The sequence below is a fragment of the Canis lupus genome, chromosome 16 (genome assembly GCF_003254725.2).
Source record: "Canis lupus dingo isolate Sandy chromosome 16, ASM325472v2, whole genome shotgun sequence".
Lineage (NCBI taxonomy): Eukaryota > Metazoa > Chordata > Mammalia > Carnivora > Canidae > Canis > Canis lupus.
In genome coordinates this window covers 6,627,754-6,646,641 of record NC_064258.1, presented here as the reverse complement: position 1 = coordinate 6,646,641, position 18,888 = coordinate 6,627,754, and the positions used below count along the sequence as shown (strand labels likewise).

The 18,888-nt window shown below is 49.1% G+C and overlaps 1 protein-coding gene across 3 annotated transcripts in view; it reads right to left on the bottom strand.

Moving 5' to 3' along the window:
• TRPV5 (transient receptor potential cation channel subfamily V member 5) overlaps window positions 1–18,888 on the bottom strand; it is a 33,868-nt gene that overhangs the window by 14,192 nt on the left and 788 nt on the right. For 2 of the 3 annotated variants that reach the window (XR_007402600.1, XM_049094779.1), the window contains exons 2-11: window positions 18,702–18,844; window positions 16,485–16,609; window positions 15,889–16,101; window positions 13,693–13,790; window positions 13,405–13,527; window positions 12,805–12,942; window positions 12,471–12,569; window positions 12,217–12,392; window positions 11,721–11,867; window positions 9,613–9,825 (exon numbers count right to left, since the gene is read on the bottom strand). Coding sequence is in view for 1 of the 3 variants with exons in the window: in XM_049094779.1 (XP_048950736.1) it covers window positions 9,613–9,825; window positions 11,721–11,867; window positions 12,217–12,392; window positions 12,471–12,569; window positions 12,805–12,942; window positions 13,405–13,527; window positions 13,693–13,790; window positions 15,889–16,016 (1,122 nt within the window). In the remaining 2 variants the exon portion in view is untranslated. Of the gene's footprint in view, window positions 1–9,612; window positions 9,826–11,720; window positions 11,868–12,216; window positions 12,393–12,470; window positions 12,570–12,804; window positions 12,943–13,404; window positions 13,528–13,692; window positions 13,791–15,888; window positions 16,102–16,484; window positions 16,805–18,701; window positions 18,845–18,888 lie in introns of those variants that run through there. The other variant, XR_007402599.1, reaches the window with a different exon arrangement.

Sequence of the window (18,888 nt, the reverse complement as noted above, 5' to 3'; positions counted from 1 at the left end):
CTACCATACAAGACCCTCATGTAGAGGTTTTGTCTTTAATTGCTCTCTCTAGAAAATAAAAGGTAATATATATGTGTAAAAGTTGCAATAAAATAATGGTAATTTATACAACTCAATAGTGAAAAATAACAAATGATCTAACTAAAAACTTGTCAGAGGAACTGAATAAGTATTTTTCCAAAGAAGACATATAAAGGTGATCGACATCACCAATCACTAGGGAAATGCTAATCAAAACCAAAGTGATATATCACCTCATACCTGAGAGAATGAATATCATCAAAAAAAAACCAGGGGATAACAATATTGGTGAAGATGTAGAGAAAGGGAACTCTTATGTGCTATAGGAATGCAATTGGTGCAGCCACTGTGGAAGACAGTATGGAGGTTCCTCACAAAATTAAAAATATAGCTGCCATATGATCCAGCAACCCCACTTCTGGGCATATATCCAGAAGAAATAAAAACAGGATCTTGAAGAGATGTCTGCACTCCCATATTCATTGTAGCACTACTCATATTAGTCAAGATATGGAAACAGCCTAAGTGTTCATCAATGGATGAATGGATACAGAAGATATGGTGTATATAGACAATAAAATATTATTCAGCCACAAGAAAGCAGGAAATGTTGCCATTTGTGACAACATGGATGGACCTTAAGAGCATTATGCTAAGTAAAATAAGCCCAACAGAGAAAGACAAATACTGTATGGTATCACTTATATGTGGAATCAAAAGAAAAATGACAAAATCCTAGAAACAGAGTAGAAAAATGGTTGCCAGGGCCTATTGGATGGAAGAAATAGGGAGAAGTTGGTAAAAAGGTATAAACTTTTAAAGCTTTAAGATGAATAAGACCTAAGAAACTAATGTAAAATGGTTACATTTTAATGACTATAGTTTATTATATAAATGAAATTTGCTAACAGAGGGGCACGGGGTGGTTCAGTCAGTTAAGTGTCCAACTCTTAGTTTCTACTCAGGTCGTGATCTCAGAGTCATAAGATCAAGCCCTGCATGGGGCTCTGCATTTAGTGGGGAGCCTGAATGAGATTCTCTCTCTCTCTCTGCCCCTGCCACTTGTACTCTCTTTCTAAAATAAATACATAAATCTTAAGAAAAAAAAATTTGCTAAGGGAGTGGAATTTAATTGCTCTCACCAAAAACTAACAAAGAAGATAAATATGTGAGGTAATGAGTGTATTAATGAACTAGCTGGTGGGAACCCTTCCACCCTGTATACATACTCCAAATCATTGCAATGTACACTTTAGATACCTTGCAATTTTCTTTGTCAATTATACCACAATAAAGATGAAAAAGTAATGTAACTATTGGGCTTCTAAACCACTTTGTTTTTCTTTTGGTTTTAAGGAGAAATCTAATGTTTCACACCAATGTATTTAAGGTTGCCTTTCGGTTTAGAATAAATAACTCTTTTCAAAGTTAAGACAGATTTTCACATTTTAAAAATGGATAATAGTGGGATGCCTGGTGGCTCAGTGGTTGAGAGTCTGCCTTCGGCTCAGGGCGTGATCCTGGAGTCCCAGAATTGAGTCCCACATCAGGCTCCCCACAGGGAGCCTGCTTCTCCCTCTGCCTGTGTCTCTGCCTCTCTCTGTCTCTCTGTGTCTTTCATGAATAAATGAATAACAAAATTTTTTTTTTAATTTTAAAAAATTAAAATGGACAGGAGTATTGAATTTTGATGAATGGCTTATTTATATCTATTGAACTGATAATAAGAAATCCCCCTTGAGGGATCCCTGGGTGGCGCAGCGGTTTGGCGCCTGCCTTTGGCCCAGGGCGCGATCCCGGAGACCCGGGATCAAATCCCACATCGGGCTCCCTGCATGGAGCCTGCTTCTCCCTCTGCCTGTCTCTCTCTCTCTCTCTGTGACTATCATAAATAAATAAATAAATAAATAAATAAATAAATAAATAAATATTAAAAAAAAAAAAGAAATCCCCCTTGGGCACTGGACGGGATGAGCACCGGGTGTTACACTATATGTTGGCAAATCGAACTCCAATAAAAAAAATATACAAAAAAAAAAAAAACTCCACCTTCATTCCTTCATTAATCATCTCTGTGAATTAAATCTTAAACTCAAGCAGGAAATGAACTTTCCCTTGAATTTTTGAGAATTTTATTGCCTGAAGACTGCATTCAAGATTTTCTGTCTCTATTAAAAGGCTTTTGGGATTTGTGGCCTTTCTGAAAGGGCTTTGGGACCAAGATTGTGTTTGGCACAGTAAAATAGAAGACACACTTATTCTCAAGGTCCTGTTCATTCAGTCTCCCAGTTCTCTCTCAAACACAATCCTTTCCCTCAATCCACAGCGCTACTTCCTTAACGCAAACCCATAGTCCCTGTTGTCCAGTTTACCATGAAGCCAATTTCTCCTCATTTGACCCATCCCCTCCATGGTTCTGGACTGGTCTTTCTAAATGCAAATGTCATCACAGGGCTTCTCTGTTCACTGCCTTTCTTGGCTCCCTGAAGTCTTCAGAATAGAAGTGAAAGGAAATGGGGTGTATGGATGGTACAACAGTTAAGTGTCTGACTCTTAGTTTCAGCTCAGTCAGGATCTCAGGGGCAGGATCACAGACTCCCTACTGGCTCTGTGCTCAGTAGGGAGTCTGCGGGAGATTCTCTCTCCCTCTGCCCCTCCCCTCGCCTGCATTCACGCTCTCTCTCTCAGATAAATAAGTAAATAATAAAATCTTAAAAAAATAGAAATGAAGGGAAGATGGGCGTGGAGGGTGCTCTCTAGGTCTTTATTGTAGCAGAAATTCCATTGATAATGTCTAAATTTAATTAATGAATAAAGATATGGAAGCATATTTTTCAGTAGTGTGGAGATAACAATAGGAATGAAAAGTTTAGGGGTGCCTGAGTGGCTCAGTCAGTTAAGTGTCTGCCTTTGGCTCAAGTCATGATCCCAGGGTCCTGGGATCAAGCCCCACATCAGGCTCCTTGCTCTGCGGGGAGCCTGTTTTTTCCTTCTCCCTCTGCCTTCTGCTCCCCCTGCTTGTGCACTCTCTTTCTCTCTCTGTGTCAAATCAATCAATCAATCAATCCAAAAAAAAAAAAAAAGGAATGAAAAGCTTAAAGAGGTAAAACCTGGTTGCCTTCACAGAATAAGACCTATGTCGGGAGGGGCTGGCCCCAACACTGGTGCTCTTCATTATGCTTGCTCTTTGATTTTTAAATCATGCGCATGTATTCTTTTAATTAGAAGTGCCACTGGGAGATGCGAATTTAAATAAATAAATAAATAAATAAATAAATAAATAAATAAATAAATAAGGCCTGAATTACCAAACATGATGTACAGAACCCTTGCTGGTCCTGCTCTTTCTCTGTGTCCTCATGTTCTATGTGACACTCCAGCCACATTGAATCACTGGGGTTCTTGAGTGTTATATCAGGCCTTTGTGTGGACTGTGCCCTTTTCTTAAAATGCCCTCCTCCATCCTGGTTCCTAGCTGACCTTTACTTAAGCCTGAAGACTCAAGTAACAGCATTTTCCTTCTGGGTCTCCTTACCTGTCCCTCCACACCTACCTCAGGGGCTCTCTCAGAGTCACATGGCACCACTCTGCTTATAGACCTACCCAGCACACTGTAATCATCAGGTATTCCATGCTTCACCAGTAATCTCAGAGCTCCCTGAGAGCAGGAGCATCTTACTCCTTTTGACCCACAATGCACAGTGTAGTGAATGCTCCATTGATTTGAAAGAAGGAAGGAGAGAACAGAGTAGGTAAGCAGCCAGGTGCACACCAAGGATGATAGGAGAGTTACAGAAGGGAGATAAAGAAGGAATTAGGAAGCTGGGCTGGGGAAACCCATCTGGAGGTGAATGGGGAAATGGTCACAAAGAATTGGGCTTTTCCGGGATTTTGAGATTTGTAGCTCAAGGTCACCTAAGTGGGCCTGGCTAATAATATACTGAGAAAATACTCTAGCCTGCTCCTCTAAAAATAGATGTCTTTCAGTAATGACTGGAATTCTTTACATCATCATAAGGCTTGGAATTTCAGGAGTTGTCAACAGCCAAATCCCCTGAGGAGGCTGATCATTCATACTTCATTGAAGTGAGCCTAATGACCTTGCTCTCATTTACCAGCTGGCTGAGCTCATCGCCTCGCCTCGAAGGAAATGCCCAGAGGAGGTGGGCATAGCAGAGTCAGAGTCACCTGTACCAGGGCGGAGACGGGCAGGGAGCACAAGCAACCCAGAGGAAGTGGGAAGACAGCAGAAACAGTGCTCAAATTCTAGTCCTAGACCTTCTTCTCCTCCTGGAAACCCTAGATGGCAAAGGAATGAAGTTTCCAGAACGTCCTGCTGGCTCGTAATGAGGAATTACTCTTATCCTCTAGAGTACGCAGGGGTTCCTAACCAGGGCTGCTCCTCATGTTTGGTGTCCCTCATCCTGAGATTAGGAATAGCTGGACAAAGTTGAGAGTGTGGCAGGTGCTGGGGGCTCCTCAAAACCAGAGCCATGAGTTTCTCAAGCAAAGGGACCTCTAAGAAAGAAGACTGGGTTCCAGCACATCACTCTGGAGAGACAAATGGCCTAACTTGGTAGTTAAAGGTAAAGCAGATCAAAACCTGATACCAGTGCTGCCCTTAGGGGCTGCTGAGTGTCTTTGCCAAAGTACTTAACCTCTCCTGGCCTCAGGTTCATTGTCTTTAAAATGGTGATACTTTTCCTTAATAATTAGGGTATCTATGTGGATTAAGTGATAAAATGCATTGTCATCCAAAATATGGTCCACAGAATCACCACATCAGCATCCCCCCAGCAGCTAGAGATCCCAGGTCTATCAGAATCTGCATTTTAACCAGCTCTTCCAAGCACTGATGAATACATGTAGCAAGCCCTCAGCACGAATTATTTTTTACCTCCTGGCCTTCCTACTTCTGTTTATCTCTTTTCCTCCCTAATTTGCTGTGCTGGTCCCACAAAAAGGTGGTTAGGGTCCCTGAACAACAGTGTGTAGAGTTGGATGACAACTGGATTTTCAAATAGCTGTGGTGCTTTGGATTGTTCAGACCTAGTGAGGAATAATGATGTGTAGACAAATCACTCCCACTGATCATGACAGGTAAAGGACAATTATTATTATTTTTTTTTGCACAAAGCAAATTTTTAATAAACGATTCCTGAATTATTCAATCTGTTTGCTGATTTCTTAGTTATTCTTAGGACAGTGTTATTTCTCTTCTTCTTTTGTTAAATTTTAATTCCACTATAGTTAATATACAGTGTTAAATTAGTTTCAGTGATTCAACAATTTCATACATCACCCAGTGTTCATTGAGATAAGTAAGTGGACTCTTAACCCTCTTCACCTATTTCACCCATCCCCTCTGATAACTATCTGTTTGTTCTCCATAGGTAAATGTGGGGGGGTTTTTTGTTTTTTTTTTGGTTTGTCTCTTTTTTCCCCCTTTGCTTTGTTTCTTAAATTCCACATATGAGTAAAATCATATGGTATTTGTTTTTCTCTGACTTATTTCACTTAGCATTATACTCTCATTCATGCCATCGCAAATGGCAAGATTTCATTCTTTTATAAATGAATGGAAACCTATGAGTCATTCCTGCCATAGGCTGCTCTGTTCTCCTCTACATCTAATCCATGGTGCAATAGTGATGTCAACCCCCCAGCACATCTCTAGGCCATCCCACCATTATCTCTTGCTTGCTGAACTGTAACAGCCTCTTAACTGGTCTGCCCACATCCACCCTGGTGCTCTCAAACCTGTTCTCCACCTTACAAACAGACATTTTTCTAAATCCAAAGTCTCGTCAAGCCCCTCCTCCATTTAAAATCCTTCTGAGCTTCCCATAGAAAGCCCTTCTGACCTTTGGCATGGAAAGCAAAATCTTCAAGATGGCCTCCAAGGCCCTTCATGGTTTGAGAAGGGTCTGCCTGGACAACCTCATCTGGCAACTCCCCTGAGCTCCTGTGCTCTAGCACTAGCTCTTCTTTTAGTCCCCAGATGTTGGCAAAGTTCTTCCTGCCACAGGGTTATTGTGTGTGCATGCTTACTGCCTAGGACCAACTTTCCACCTCCAATTGGTATCCAGCTCTCGGCTTAGGTATATTCCTCAGGAACGCCTTCTCTGGCTTTTTTTTTTTTTTTTAATTTTCATTTATTTATGATAGTCACAGAGAGAGAGAGAGAGGCAGAGACACAGCCAGAGGGAGAAGCAGGCTCCATGCACCGGGAGCCTGATGTGGGATTCGATCCCGGGTCTCCAGGATCGCGCCCTGGGCCAAAGGCAGGCGCCAAACCGCTGCGCCACCCAGGGATCCCCCTTCTCTGGCTTTTCAGCATGCCTACGACCCTGTTACAAGCTCTCGTAGCATCCTCTCCTTTTTCTTGTCATCTGAAACAATAATGTGAATTGTAACAATCACAGGTTGTGATGACATATCGATTCATTTACTTAATGTAAATCAGTCCATAGACTCCAAAAGAGCAGAGATCATGCGTGTTTTGCTCAGATCATTTGAATTCCTAATGCCTACAACAATGTCCAGGCTCCATAGGCTCTCTATGGTTATTTCCTTAATGAACAAATTAATGAAATTTTTTGGGGGGAAAAGGGTAAAGGAGAGATTGAGGAAATCTTCAGGAGACAGAGGAATTTCAACAAGAGAGTGATGCCCTCTTGCGGAACAGCCCATGAGGAATCTAAAGGATCAGAGTGATTGACTTAAGATTGGAAAGTTGTAGACAAATAGACATCAGAAATGGAAGCCAGTAGTTTTCAGCCCTGGCTGAATATTATGATGGCTCAAAGAGTTCTCAAAAATACCACTGATGGGGTAGGGGCGGGGAGTGCGGTGGTGTGGGGCTCAGCTTCGGATATTCTGATTTATTAGGTGTGGTGTAACTTAGAAACCAGTATCGTCACCAGCTTCCCATCTTGGTTAAAAGCCACTGATCTAGTAAGAGGTAGGATCTGTGCAAGGTCAAACAAATATTTGGTTTCAGAGTTAGAACTAAAACCCAAGCCACCCAGACTCCCACACATTGAGCTTTCTGCTCACCTGGAAATCCCAGAGAACTAGCGCTGCATCACATGTCGTTCTGTCCAAACCAAGGAGACATTGAATGGGGGTAGGAAATCAACTCAGTTCATTAATAGAGTTCCTAGAAAACTCTGGAAAAGCACAACTTTTATGGCTAAACAATGAGGAGTCAGAGAGAAGTCACCCCTCATATATCTCCAGAACTTGGAGACACACTGCATTCCATCCTCATATCTGTCTGCTTTTGTGTCATTTGTGCCACGCATATAAATAGCTGAGTTTTCCCTCTCGTTTCAACTGTCCTGAGAAGGTAACTCTGGGCTGCTCTCATGGAGCCCAGTGACTTCTCTGGATCCCATGAGATCCACAGAGGAAATCCTTCAGTGACAGAGAGAGCCCTCTGCATCCAGATTTATTAGTCTAATGGGAGAATAAAGTACTCATTTGTCTAAGATAAAGCTCCGTGGGCTAACCAACATGTCAATGGTTATATTGATCAAGTTGAGACACTACCGGTGCATTTTCATTTTTCCAAAACTCTCGAGTAATAAAAAGTAGAAAAAAAAGAGATAATTTCCTATTATTTAAGAAGTCCAGTATATCATGAAATCAGGATCTATCAGGTCATGGTGATAAGTTTAGGAGCCTCTGATGTTATCCAGATGGACTTACTACTGAGTGAGAGGACACAGAGATTCCAGAAGCTCAGAACAAAGTTCAAGGAGTAACTCCAAACCGTAGGGACCTTCCTTTGGTGGTCTTCGCTACCTGAACCCCTTACAAAAGCATTCTCAATCTCTTAGCCCTACCAAGAAAAGAACATTGGAAAGTTATGAGTCTTCTATTTGGGCCAAAGTATTTATCATCTAGGTGGAAGACAAAAGGGTCAAAATGGTAAGGGTGGGGGAGGAAAGAAAAAAAGAAGGAAGGGGAGGTGCTCTCAGATGTGATTCTGTTCCACCTGGTCCTGAGGCAAGGGAGTGGGGATCTGCTAAATAGAGACCACCCAGATCAAAGGAACATGTTAGCCCTGTGCCAAACAGCAATGGGCACGGAGAGAGGAGACTCAGAATAATGGATTATTCAGCATCACCCAACTCTGAGGCCAGAATGCTATCTACATTCTAAGTCCAGAAAATCCCCCAGGTAAGCTTGAGACAAAGGAAGACTTTTCAGACAACACCTCTGAGAAACAGGGCCTGGAATGTTGCAAAAGCCCAACTTATTCATTGTAGGCATTTCCCCCATTTTCAGTCTCTCGCCCACCCCACGGGCCATCTCCTCAACATCCTGTGTGGCTTCCGTGCCAGGGCCAACCTCCTTGCCCAGTTTGAGATGCATGGAACAGAGCCTCCCCGCCAGCTCACTGGTGCTCACTCTAACCAGGCAGCCGCATCACACTCTGAATTGCCCTCTCCAGGCAGCAAACCCGACTTTGCCAGACACCGGCTCTGGATCCATGAGCACACTGAGTTGATACCGAGAGGCAGCTGCAGAAGCAAGAGAGATGGAGTATCCTGACCCACTCTGGAGTCCAGTGAAGCTCTACTCTATTGCCTCTCTGGGTATTCCACTGACTTGACTCAGGGTTTTTGCTCCTTGACTGGGCAAGCAGCTTAGCTTTTCTTTCAGACCCAGACTTACTCTCTTCCTAGCCGAGGCTGCATCATACCTGCGGCTGGCCCATCCTGCAGAGAACATAGATCTCCAGTCACCTCACTCTTACTTGCCTGGCAAAATTCTTCTTCCTCTGTCTTTTGCTTTCTGCCCACATACCTGCACCCACTCTTGACTGTTTCAGGTCACCAGGACGACAACTTCAGTTACCCATGAACAGTAAACCAACTGAATGCAGCCATACTTGATCATATATGTTCAGGAACATTCATTAGAGTCTACTTGTCCTGTCCCCTACAAAGGAGAGAATTTGCTCCCTTCGACTGCAGACTCTTAGAGCTACTCTCTACCTCTACTGAGCCATCCTCACCACCCTGGGCCTCTGAAGGACACTGTAGAATAGCAAGCCTGCAGGCATCAAAGGAACCTCAAAAATCATTTACATCAACCTGCTACTTAATCCGGGCATCCTTCTGCAGCAGACCTCACGGGTGGTCAGACACCTGACACATTATCACCAATGCCCTCATGTATCGACAGTCCACAGAAGAGAATGCAGGCCAGGAGGGATGTCTGTGTTGCCCTCACAGAACAGAAATGGACTTAGAAATGGACTTAGAATGCAATTTTCCTCCCTTTTGAACAAGAGGCCTTGCAAATTGTAAGGAAGTTTACAAATGTATGATGTTTGTAATACTAAGCGTTCTTTCAGGGTTAGTGAGGAAACCCACAGCTCCCGGGGCAAGTGCGTTTTTACTCATTGGGTCACCTTTTTTCGTCTCCTATCTCATGGCGAATGTGTGTCTGGGTGATCAGGAGCCTGCAGCTGCTGGAGCCCAGTGAGTAGTGCCTTTGCTGGGGAGTAACCCTCTGCTCTCCTGCACCAGCACCCCACGATACCACTCCCCTCCGGCCTTTTCCAAGAAGTGTCACCTGCAGTAGTTTCTGCTGGAGGACGGTGTTATCCCGGGGGTCTGTGCGGTTGCCCATGCGGAACTTGAGGGGGCGGTAGATGCAGCACGTGGTGAAGCAGATCATATAGAGCGTGTACAAGGCACCCAGAATGTAGAAGTACCGCTGCCCATATTTCCTCCACTTGAAGCTAACCAGTTGCTTCACTGGGGTCTGTTCCAGGATCTGGCGAGCCTGTCATGGAAGGAGAGCATTGATGGGACTGACATAGTGGGGCGTGCAGGATTTCCCACCAGGTCCCAGAGGGCAGGGAGCTAACAGCACCATCATCTTTCCTCCAGTTAGACAGCCATTTCATTCACAGACAACTAGTCAATGTTGGGCCTCCTGTTAGTGCTGCGGATGATCTATTATAGAGGCAAACACAAGGCCCCATAGCACCAATGAGGGATGAGCGGTCATTAGTGGAGCGAGGCAGGGGCAATTAGAGATCTCTCCATGAAATAGCAGCAGTTACCAAGGCAGGGCGGTGAGAGAGGTCATCTCCAAATGAGGTGTGTCTGGAGACATGAGAGGACCCATGGGGAGAGCAGGCAGGAGTTATAAGGGGTGACATAGATAAGAAGCTGACCATTGCACATTGCAGATGCCACAGGAGGGAGCTTGAATGGTCTTTCCAAAGGCAATGGGGAGCATTGGGGGGTTCAAGCCAGGAAGCAGTCACATTTGCTTTGGAAGGAGAGGAGCAATAGAGGCCCAGGGGGTCAGATGTGGCCATAATCTCAACCCCCAGGGTGGGCTGGGGCTCTGATATGAGTACACATTGAAGGGGTTAAGCACACATCAGACCGTGGGATGGACGGGATGATGCATTTGAGAAAGTGAGAAAAGTCAAATTCAAAGCACAGCTGGAGGAACTAACCATTAGCCAAAACAGTATCTTTTCCACTGAACCCACAGGGAAGGAGAGGTGATGGGCGGTTGCTGATGTGTTTGGCAGGTCGGGGCAGACGTGGAAAGAGCTCCGGCCAGAGAGCCTCTGTTTGTGCCATAACTGTGTGGGAGTCTGGGCTTCTGATGGAACTAAGCAGGAAATCTGTGAAGGATGTAAGAAGGGCTAGGAATTTTGCTAGGAATTTTGAGGGAATGTTAAAGTAGCGGGAGCAAGGCGAGAATAAAGCCTGTGGGAGAACACTGAGAGCTCTCAGGGACCAGAGACCCAGGATTTGTGTTGGCACAATTCGCACAGAGAGACTGGGGTTCTAATTCCTAAGAAATCCTGCTTGAAGTTTATCTGGTTCCAGGAATATTCTCTGAGCAAGATCACACGAACTGGCCTTGCAAGCTTTCGTCTGTCAGCACTAACGAGTGTTCAAGCTTTTTGGTCCTAGAAGGGTTCCCAGGACTGTCATGTTGCAGATAAACAACGGAAATTATATCTTGCCACTATTTTGGAGGCTCCTGCTCGAAGCATTTTCTCCTCTCTGCTAGAGTCTTCATCGAAGTCTCATTTGACCCCGACACTCCATTCAGTGCTATCTGAATGGCATGAGTGGTCCCCCCACCCTCTGGAAAGCTCTCTTTCTGTTCATCTTCTTGGTAATTACCAAATCTCCCTTGAAGACCCAGCTCAAGCCCTTCCTCTGAGACGTCTTCTTATCCAGGACAAGTTTCTTGACCTTAGTTTTGCTGTCACTGTGCATAGCAAGACCCCTCCGATGGCATATGTCATACTCCATTGTGATTACGAAGGACAGGGACTGGAATGTGGGGAGGCAGACTGACACGAACTGGGATTTATTTATTTCTGTATTCAGTTCCTTGGACAGCAGCTGGGACTCAGAAGGTGTTCAAGGTGGAATGAATGAATGAATGAATGAATGAGAGGAAATGACTTCCATTAGGAGAGTCTCTCAGCTGAAATGTTCGTATGACAATGGCAAGCACAGGGGCCAGAGCTGGGCAGAGGGAAAATGCAGTCAGATTGGACTTTTCTCCCAAAGGCCCCATGGTTCTGTTCTCATCCCCAACTATGAAAAGGCAGGGAAGTGTCTGGAAACCAGGGTCTGGGCAAAAAGACCATCTTTGCTCAGATACTCAACACCCCAGGTCCACTGTGGCACCTGTACCTCTCGTTTCTTGGAGGAAACCACCAGCTCTAGAAAGGACACATCCTCTCCCCAGGAGTCGATCTCCGTGAGGTCGTAGAGAGTGGAGGTCAGCGGCCCGTACGTCCACTGGATGTGCTTCCGCTTCTGCATCAGGTGCTGGAACATCTGAGGGGACACGGTGCGAGCCCGGGGTCAGCGTGAGGAGCGGCCGCGGGAGCCACTCCGCTGGGAGGGCTGCTGCCCCCCACCCCCGGCCCCAACGACCCGGGCCCCACCTCCGTCGCCCGAGCCCCCCTGTCTCTGCTCACCCGTCTTCCCCACCAACCCTACAAAGATCTGAAGGACGAGGACAAGGACAGGCAGAGGGACCAGAACTTGGGTGACCAGAGCCGACACCCCGGGGGGACCTTCTCAGAGCCTCCCGGCCAGGGATGCCTGAGGCTGAGGCTGCGCAGGGCACCCTCGGGGGAGCCGGAGAGAAGCAGGACCCCCGGGCCCGCCGAGTGTCCCTCACCACGGTGTTGCCCTCCACGCCGGCCAGCTTGAAGGGGGTGAGGCCCTGGTGGTTGGGCACGAGGTCCAGGGACTGCAGGTGGTCCCTGCGCCCATCATAGGACAGCAGCAGGTTGTACATCTGGCAGGCGAAGGTCTTGTTGGGCTGGAGGATGAGGATGTGCAGCACGGTGTTTCCTGGGGGAGGACGCGGGGTCACACGGCCGCCGCACCCCGGGCCCCGGCACCCCGGCTCCCCCGCAGCCCGGCTCTCACCCAGGGAGTCCTGGGCCCGGATGTCAGCTCCGTGCTCGATGAGCAGCCTCACGATCTCCTCACTGCCCACGCAGGCGGCGAAGGACAGGGGGTGCTCGCCTGTGGACACACGGGGCTCCTTGGCACAGGTGCCCGGTGGGAGGGGCACCGGCCACATCTCAGCTCTGGGCTTGGCGACGCTCGTCAGCGCCACCAGGGGCAGGGATGGAGCGAGGGCCCTGGGGAGGACTGGCTCTGGGCCTCCGCTTCCCCAGGCCTGGAGCCCTCCTCAGCCCACCCGCCCTGCTCTGGGCCCTCCCCACGCCCCTCCTCCCAGCCCGGGCCCCGCTCCCACCAAAGTAGATGAGGTTGCGGGGGCTGCGGCGGAAAGCGGTGCCCGTGGCTCTGGCAGAGACGCTGGCCCCGCGGGCAAGCAGGGCGCGCACCAGGTTCACGTTCTGGTTCACGATGGCTATGTGCAGTGCAGTCTGACCTGGCCCGGAGAGAGCCCTCAGTCACGGGGCCTGTCCTCAGTTCTCTCTGGGACAAACATCCCACAGGTAGACAAGAGGTCCCTGACAGGCCCTGGCATTGATCTGTGCCCTGGGCTCACACGGAGGCATGGGACTGAGGGCTGGCTCTACCTCACTGTCCCCTCCTCTTAACTATTGTGGGTAGGGTGTACATGTCATCACTCTGCTGTTGCTATGAAAGAAAGAAGAGTTTTGTCCTTTAGGGAACATGAGGGGAGTTGAAAGGAGATAAGGAACAGGTAAAGACAATCATGGATGCCTAAGGCCAAGGCCTGGACATCTGCATTCCTTCCAGCTCTAGGCCAACTTTCCTGAAGTCTCTGTCCTGCTTCCCAGCCCACACTTCCGAGGCCCATGTTAAGAGGTGACCTCAGATCCTCCCATGCCTGTCTCCACCTTGAATTCCTGCACAGGCTCCTCACCTACAAAAGGCTCACACAGGGTGGGCTCCTTGACCAGCTCCGGGGCGGCCTCCATCAGCACCATGGCGGCCTCCAGGTTGTCGTAGAGGGCCGCTATGTGCAGGGCCGTCTCCCCCAAAGCTCCTGGAGTGAGACAGGGGGTGGTCACACACTTCCCAGAGCCTCTCGAGGAAGGAGCTCCAGCCCCGGGCACCCCCCACCACCCCCTGCAGAAATCCTCAGCCTCTGGAGACCAGGTGGGGCAGGGGCTCAGGGCCCTTCTCCCATCACACTCAACCCTCATCCCACCTCTCTGTCGGAAGTCACAGTTCCGGTCCAGCAGAAGCTTCTTCAGGACACACAGGTCATTTTCCTTGGCTGCCTGAAGCAGTGGAGACTCTTGGATCCTGGGAGGAGACGAACACGAGTCAGCTAGAGGACGAATCAGACAGGCCAATGGCAGAGAGCGCGGATCAGAGACGTTCTCTACGTAGAATGGACGCGAGTCACACAACGTGCGCAGCGACGCAGAGTTGTTTGCTGGACTCTAGCAGAGGCTCCCCTGTGGTTGCATCGTTGTCAAGCTCTTCTCCAGTTGGGGGTGATGGGGGGGTGGGACTTGGGACTCAAATCTCAGGTGGGTGGGGACTCTGTGGGAGGCAGAAGGCCTGGCCCTGCGACCCTGACAGGAGGCCACCAGGCCGGGCTGTATCTTCTAAGCTGAGTAAATGTTTTCACCCCTGCTCCCAGGCCTGCTGAACCGGCTCTCCTTAGGCAAAGGATCCTTGAGAGACTAGAGGGGCAGAGGCACAGACGGGCCAGCTGTGGGGAGATTTGCAAGCTGCCCAAATTCCAAATACCCCTCAGGGCTGCTCAGATACATGTCCCCACCGTGGCCAGGCGGGACGGTTCTGGAGTGGGGTGCGGAGGATCTTGTCCCTCTGCTTTAGCCTGCTCCTGACCGAGGAGGACCATGGCCTCGGGCTTCTCTGAGAGCAGAGCAGCTGGGAGCCGGAGAAGCTCTGTGGAGACAGCCAACCTAAGGCACCTCCTTCCAATTAATCTGTTTCTCCCCTGCCTCGATGAGCCAACCAGGAGATAAAGGTGAGGCCCGTGCTCCCAAGGTGAACACAAGGCAGGTGAGGGCTGTGAGGGAGAAATGAAAGGCAAACAAATTGACCCGTGCAGTCCCCAAGCCCCCAGACCCTCTCTCCCAATTGCCCTGTGAGCCAGGGGGAAGAACGTTTTTATTTAATAAAAAAGCTTTTTATCTCAAGGTGAAGCTTGAGTCTGTCCATTAGAAAAGCGCTCTCGGGAGGCACCAGCAGAGCAAGGGCCAGCCCCTTCTCCATTTCACCTCCTGGGAGTACACCTAAGACTCACCCCCTGTTGGGGGGGGGTGCGCGCCACACACAGCCTTAGCACCCAGGCCTCTTAGCCCACTGCCCTCGGCGGAGGGGGAGGTCCAGAACCCAGCTCTCTCTGGAAGACTGCCTTACTCTCACCCCAAAGTTCGGAGGGAAGTGGAGAGGCCAAAGGTTCCCTTACGGGGCCTGGGATTGGGGATAGGTAAGCAAGCAGAGAGCCTTTCCCAAATGAGGGCTCAGATTGTACCCAGGGTCGGCAGCACAATCTGTGAGGAAAAGTGCAAAATGAAAATGCAGCACTCCTTGTTCAAAAATTAAGCATTTCAAGCCGACAACAGCAGTGCATTAAACTAAGTGCAGGGCTTTGCCGAAGGCCACCTGCCTGCAAAGCTGGCCTGGCTGGACCCCAGACCTGCTGAAGTCTGCTCACTCAATCCCTAGGCAGCTCTGATGGGTGACAAGCTCCCCAAATGCTCTGAGGCAGAGGCCCACCTGCAGGATGCATCCCTGAGGTGGCCATTTTTCCATGAAATGACCCGTCCCCGGGGGTACCAGCCCCACCTGACCTGAAGGTGTCCCAGGGGGCAGGCAGGGGCCTCCTTCAATCTCCCTATCCTTGGGATAAGGCCTATACACATTAGTGTCTCAATAAAAGGTTTAGATAAACCGAGTCTCCCTCATCAGCCGGTCTGCTCCAGGTGGCCTACAAAACAGCTCTCCTCCCCTTTTGCGCACAGTCAACTTTCATTCATACTAATGGGAATTCCTCACTCTTTCTCCAGGCATCAAGTCTTCAAAAACCTACGGGATCTCATGCCTTCCCCCCAGTCACTTGTTGCCCATCGGCCTGCACCTGCCTATCTCCCCGCTTCCATTCTGTCCCCCACACCCCTCCACCCCCCAGGCAGGCAGGTGAGAGTCACGGTGTCATTTTGTCCCTGGCTCTGAATCTACGTGGAGTCCCCTCCAGCCCACGCAAAAAGGCAGCTGGGGTCTGTAACAGGTGGGCTGGGTACACCCAAGTGCCTGGCCTTGAATGCTGGGTGGCTCCAAGGGGGAGATCCGCTCTGGGTGGATCGGATCGGGAGGGCTGGGAGCTCGGTGAGGGGTGGGATGCAGCATGACTGGGGCAGCCTACCTCTTCTGTTGCAGCATGTGGGCCTCATCCACGTGCTGATCCCAGTCTTGCTCTCTGACCAGCCAGGAGGCCAGAAGTTTCTGGAGTTGGACCCAGGGTCCTTCTGCCTTAGGTAGAGGAGCCCCCATATCTTCTCCTTTCAGGTGCTGGCAGGTTAGGGAATGTGGTTAAAGGAGCCCGTCTGGGACTCCTCAATCCAGGAGGAGGCGGAGTCTGTGTGGAGTTGGGAGTGAGAGTGAGTCTATCTGCCCTGTGACTTGTGTATGCAGCGTGCAGCTCATGGGATGTGTGTGTGTGTGTGTGTGTGTGTGTGTATGTGCAAGCATGCACACACCTGCAGGCACTGAGGGGAGTAGGGGCCCTGCCAGGAGAAAGCAGCTTTACCTAGAGGAGGAGGAGCTCTTTCTAGAGAGCCCCTGGGGCTCAGAACCTGCCCTAGAGCTGGGAGGGGCCGGGGGAGGGAACTTCATTCCTGGCAGTGGGCTGGGGCCACAGCTGAGACAGGGGAAGGTGCAGGAGAGTGAGGCACCAAAATATAGAGGGGGAGCAAGGATGGAGCCCAGAAGGTGGGCCCCACAAGCAAGGTGAGCACTTACTGGGATACCGGACAGTAGGAAAGTGAAGCCCGTCAACTCAGCAATCCGACAGGTTCTGCTTTGAATTCTGGCTCTCGGCCCTTACGGATAAGTTAGGTGAGCTTTCTGGGCCTCGGTCTTCCAATCTGTAGAATCGGGCCAATAGTTGTACTGTCTCCTGGAAGTGTCCTTAAAAGCACGGCCCTAAGAGCTGAGCTTGGGTCTCCTTCCACAGATAAGCTCCAAGCCCTGAAGTGCTGGCTGCTTCGCTGTGTTGTGGTTGTCTCAGTCCTCAACCCTGTCCACCCGCCGCTGAGAGACTCAGGAGCTGAGCCAAGGTGGTGGACAGAGAAACCTTGGGACTCTCTCCAGGAATGAGTAGGCAGGACGACTGAGGACAGATGACCTCACTGTCGTGCTTTCTGATAGGATGGGTTCTATTTCTCTTCTTATAAATACATGTTATTGAATTGGAGTCATTTAGGAGGCCAACGAGGTACACAGGAATAGGCTGGGGGCTCTCTTTATGTTTTAATGAGGAGACAGAGCACAGAGAGGGAGGGTGATGTCCTGCGGCTGCTAGCAGAACTAGAACGGGATTAAAGTTGGAAATTCAGCTCCGAATCACCTGCCACCACTTGTTTCTCGGGAACCTTCTGCCTATACAAATGTGAGAGACTTGGGAGGACTCAGGCTAGGGACCTTCCCCCTTGGGGGGTCTTCAGGAGCAGAGGACTCCCCCTTCTTTTAATGTAAGGTTGAAGGATGGACAAAACGACCTTTAAAGAAAGAGAACTGGAAAGAAGACAAATAGGAAAGGAGGAGATGCCAGAGACAAGGGGGAAGCATGCTCTCACCCAGGGAATGGGGCGGTGCCAGCCAGGAAAGGGGAGGCGGTCACCTTGTAGGGCAGTTTTCTGCTTTGCTGGGGGTTGGGGCAGTGTGGGGTGGTAATGGCCTCTGAAGCCTTGGGACTTCCAGTCTAAGGAGATGGACGAAGCGATAAGCTTGAGGTGGGGGTTGTAGATGCGCTGATAAGCGGGGGCTGGCAGAGGAAGGAGCACCTGCCTGCCGAGGCAATACTCAACCCATAAAGCTAATCCTGGAGGCAACAGGGGCAGGGAGGGGCTCGCCCGGTCAGAGCCGCACAGAGCAGGTGTGCAGGGGCTCTCCACCAAGGGCTCTGTCCTTGGGTCCAGGGTGGGGGGAAAGAGGGGGGCCCAGGAACAGGTCCCCACCTCTGGGTCTCCACCCGCTCACCTGCCCAGGCCCACTGCACAGGCTGCTTCTATGGGGATAGTTTTTGATAAATATGGTACAGTACTGTAAACATATTTTCTCTTCCATATGATTTTCTTAAAATTTTTCTCTAGCATACTTTACTATAAAAATACAATATATAATGCAGAGAGCACACAAAATCTGTGCTATTTGACAGTTTATGTTATTGGTAAGGCTTGTGGTCAACAGTAGGCTGTTAGTAGTTACATTTGGGGGAGTCAAAAGTTTCACTGGGAGTTTTGACTGTGTTGGGAGTGGGCGGGGGGTGGTCAGTGCTCCTAACCCCAGGTCACTTTAGGGTCAACTCTAGGGCCTAATCTTTAAGGAATTTCCTGCTTTCCTGTGGCTTCTTCCCCTCACTCCTCCTCCCTTGGCATATCCTTCACATAACCCTATTTTTCCCTCCTCCTTTTTCATGCCCTCTTAGCCTTCCACCGACACAAACACCTAGGACCACTCTCCCTCAGGTAGCAGCATCTGTGCAGTGATCATGGCCCCGGGGGCCCAGGAGCACCTCACTACACTGTCAAGTCCCCTTGATGCCAAAGCATGACCTGGATCTTATTTTTTAGGAAATACTCTCCCACTCCACAGCCATGTCAGGAAAGGGTTTGAATACTACACTTTAAAACATCAATAATGATTTTCACTGAATGGTGGAAATATTATCCCTTTTTGCTTTTTATACTTTTTAAATACTTTTGTAATAAAAAAAAATGAAATGCAAGGAATGGTGGTCAGTACAACCCAGTTCTTTCCACATCAGCCTGCCCCATCCCCAGGTGCCCTCCCCACCCATATGCACAGAGCCTGAGATGGCTTCTCTTTTGCTAGGAACCAAGAGGCTCCTCCCCCAAAGTAACCAGATTAGTGATTTTTTTTTTCCACCCAAGCATTGTTTCCTGGACCTGAAGGTCAATGAGTGCAAGGTAGGGGTGAGCAGGGTCACTTGCTTACTTGAATCTTTCTTCCCCCACCATCAAGTGACCTCCTGTACCACTCTCCCGTCACCTGGACTGGACCAGCAGGAAGTTTACAAGAGGTAGTATGGCTGTCAGAGGGGGGCCTCCAGGTGTGCACATCTGCTAGCAGGGCTCCATCTGTGGGAAAGAGTCTCCACTTGTACTTCCATGTCTGCAATTCT